Here is a 2003-nt window from a genome sequence, read left to right on the forward strand (position 1 = left end):
AAACTTTAGAAAAGTCAGTAAGTAAACTTTAATTTTGGAAAAAATTCGCTGCTTCAATTTTTTCACCAAAATTTTGAATCGGTAATTTCCACTTGAAGAAAAGCGGCAATAAGAAACAAGTAGTTGGAATTTACCCGAAACAAAAATATCGATAATTTTCGTCATCACTTTTTACGATTCTATTTGGAAGTAGCTTGTCATAAAATCATAATTCCACTCTTAAATTTACATAATGGAACATTTTCGAAGAAAAATTTAATAATTTTTGAGCACGTAGTTCAAATGTGAGTAAATATCCCACTTGTATGAGCAACATTAATTTCAATTTAGGTCAAAACTGGTACTAAATTGGTATAATAACGGACATGAACAACAGATTTATTCACTGACGCCAATGTTAATTTACAGATCAATAAACAGCAGTATGTTCTAATCAGTAGTAAAAAATGCATAAAAGCAAGTAACGAAACTTTTTGAATTCTTATCACAAAAAACGGAATTTTGTCACAATCAATGGATTAGATTATCATTTTATGATTTCGATGAGACTTTGCACTCCATTGTTCGAAAATAATATCAAATTCCCACTTTTTTGCCACTACACACGTAATTAATTATGTTAATACACAAGGTCGCCTCTTCATTTTCTGGAATTGCTGAGTAAAAACAAAGTAAATAACTTCGTTCTATTTCTAGATGTTTTACTTTTTTTTTTTTCTTCTCTAGTGTTGTAACCCTCGATTAAATACCTTGTTGGTGGTGTGGGAATCCCAGACGATGAGTTTACCGTCCTGAGAGGCCGATACCAGGTTACGACTGTCGGAACCCCAATGCATGGCGTAGATTTTTGCCAAGTGCCCCCGAAGGGTGCGTCTAGTTCGCATTTGCACCCTTCCGATGGGTTCAAGGCTGGCAGTTGCCTGGACCAGGGATGTGTCGCAAGCCGCTTTACGGGCATCCTAAAAAAACAATTATTTTCACTATTTGGCTACACACAAACGTCAAGATTTTCATCGAGACAAGGGAAATTTTGTTTTTCTCTTTAATTATTTAACGCATATTTAATTATCGCAGACATAACACAATGTTTTTTACTACAAAAAAAAACATAATTTCTTTCAATTTTTTCTGATTTCTATCTGGAAGTCACATGACCCAGAAAAAAAGAAATTATGAATCCTCTTTGCAATTTAGGGTTGTCAGGTCATTTTAAACTTACTTTACTGATTATTTTATCAAAGGAAGAGAAAAAAAATAAAGAATGGGATTTTTCACAAAAGAATCAATTCTTGATTAAAGCTCTACAACAGAAATTATTTTTGTGTGGATTTTAATAGTACCACCTGACAAACTTTATATTTTAGAAATTTTTCCTTATTTGTTATTATTATTCATCAACGCTATTTATTTATACATCAAAAAATAAACAGTTTAAACAAAAAAACCTTTGATTCCATACTTCCTTCTAAAAAAAAGTAAGCAAAATTTTAATTTTGGAAAAAGAACACGATTAACGAAATTTCTATGACCAAAAATAAACAAAATTCACCACAATTTTGACTTTTGACTAAAGCTCTAGAAAAGAAATTATTTTTGTGAGGATTTTAATAGTATCGATATTTTTGATAAAATAAACCTCTAGTAACCGACAGGAAAGAATAAAAAAGTAAAATAAATGAAAACCTTCTGAAACTGTCACAATATGACATCTTTTATTAATTCTTATTAAACAATTTGTCCAACATTTAAAAGAAAAAACTTTTCTGACAATTAACAAAAAATTCTTAAGTAATTCGTAAGCTGACAAAACAAAAAAAAATTAACAGTTTAAACAAAAAACCTTTGAATCCATACTTTCTTCTAAAAAAACTTTCAAAAAGTCAGTATAAAAATTTAATTTTGGAAAAAAACACGATTAACGAAATTTCTATACCAAAAATAAACAAAACTCGCCAAAATTTTGACTTTTGATTAAAGCTCGAGAACAGAAATTATTTTTGTGA

The 2003-nt window shown here is 29.7% G+C and overlaps 1 protein-coding gene across 1 annotated transcript in view; it reads right to left on the bottom strand.

Moving 5' to 3' along the window:
- Window positions 1-2003, bottom strand: part of LOC123008756 (guanine nucleotide-binding protein subunit beta-1) — a 15861-nt gene that overhangs the window by 10689 nt on the left and 3169 nt on the right. The window contains exon 3 of the mRNA XM_044404753.1: window positions 750-959. Coding sequence (XP_044260688.1) covers window positions 750-959 — 210 coding nt within the window. The remainder of the gene's footprint in view (window positions 1-749; window positions 960-2003) is intronic.

Source organism: Tribolium madens, unplaced genomic scaffold (genome assembly GCF_015345945.1).
Source record: "Tribolium madens isolate multiple individuals breed KSU strain unplaced genomic scaffold, Tmad_KSU_1.1 Scaffold_71;HRSCAF=194;Tcas5.2_LG6, whole genome shotgun sequence".
Lineage (NCBI taxonomy): Eukaryota > Metazoa > Arthropoda > Insecta > Coleoptera > Tenebrionidae > Tribolium > Tribolium madens.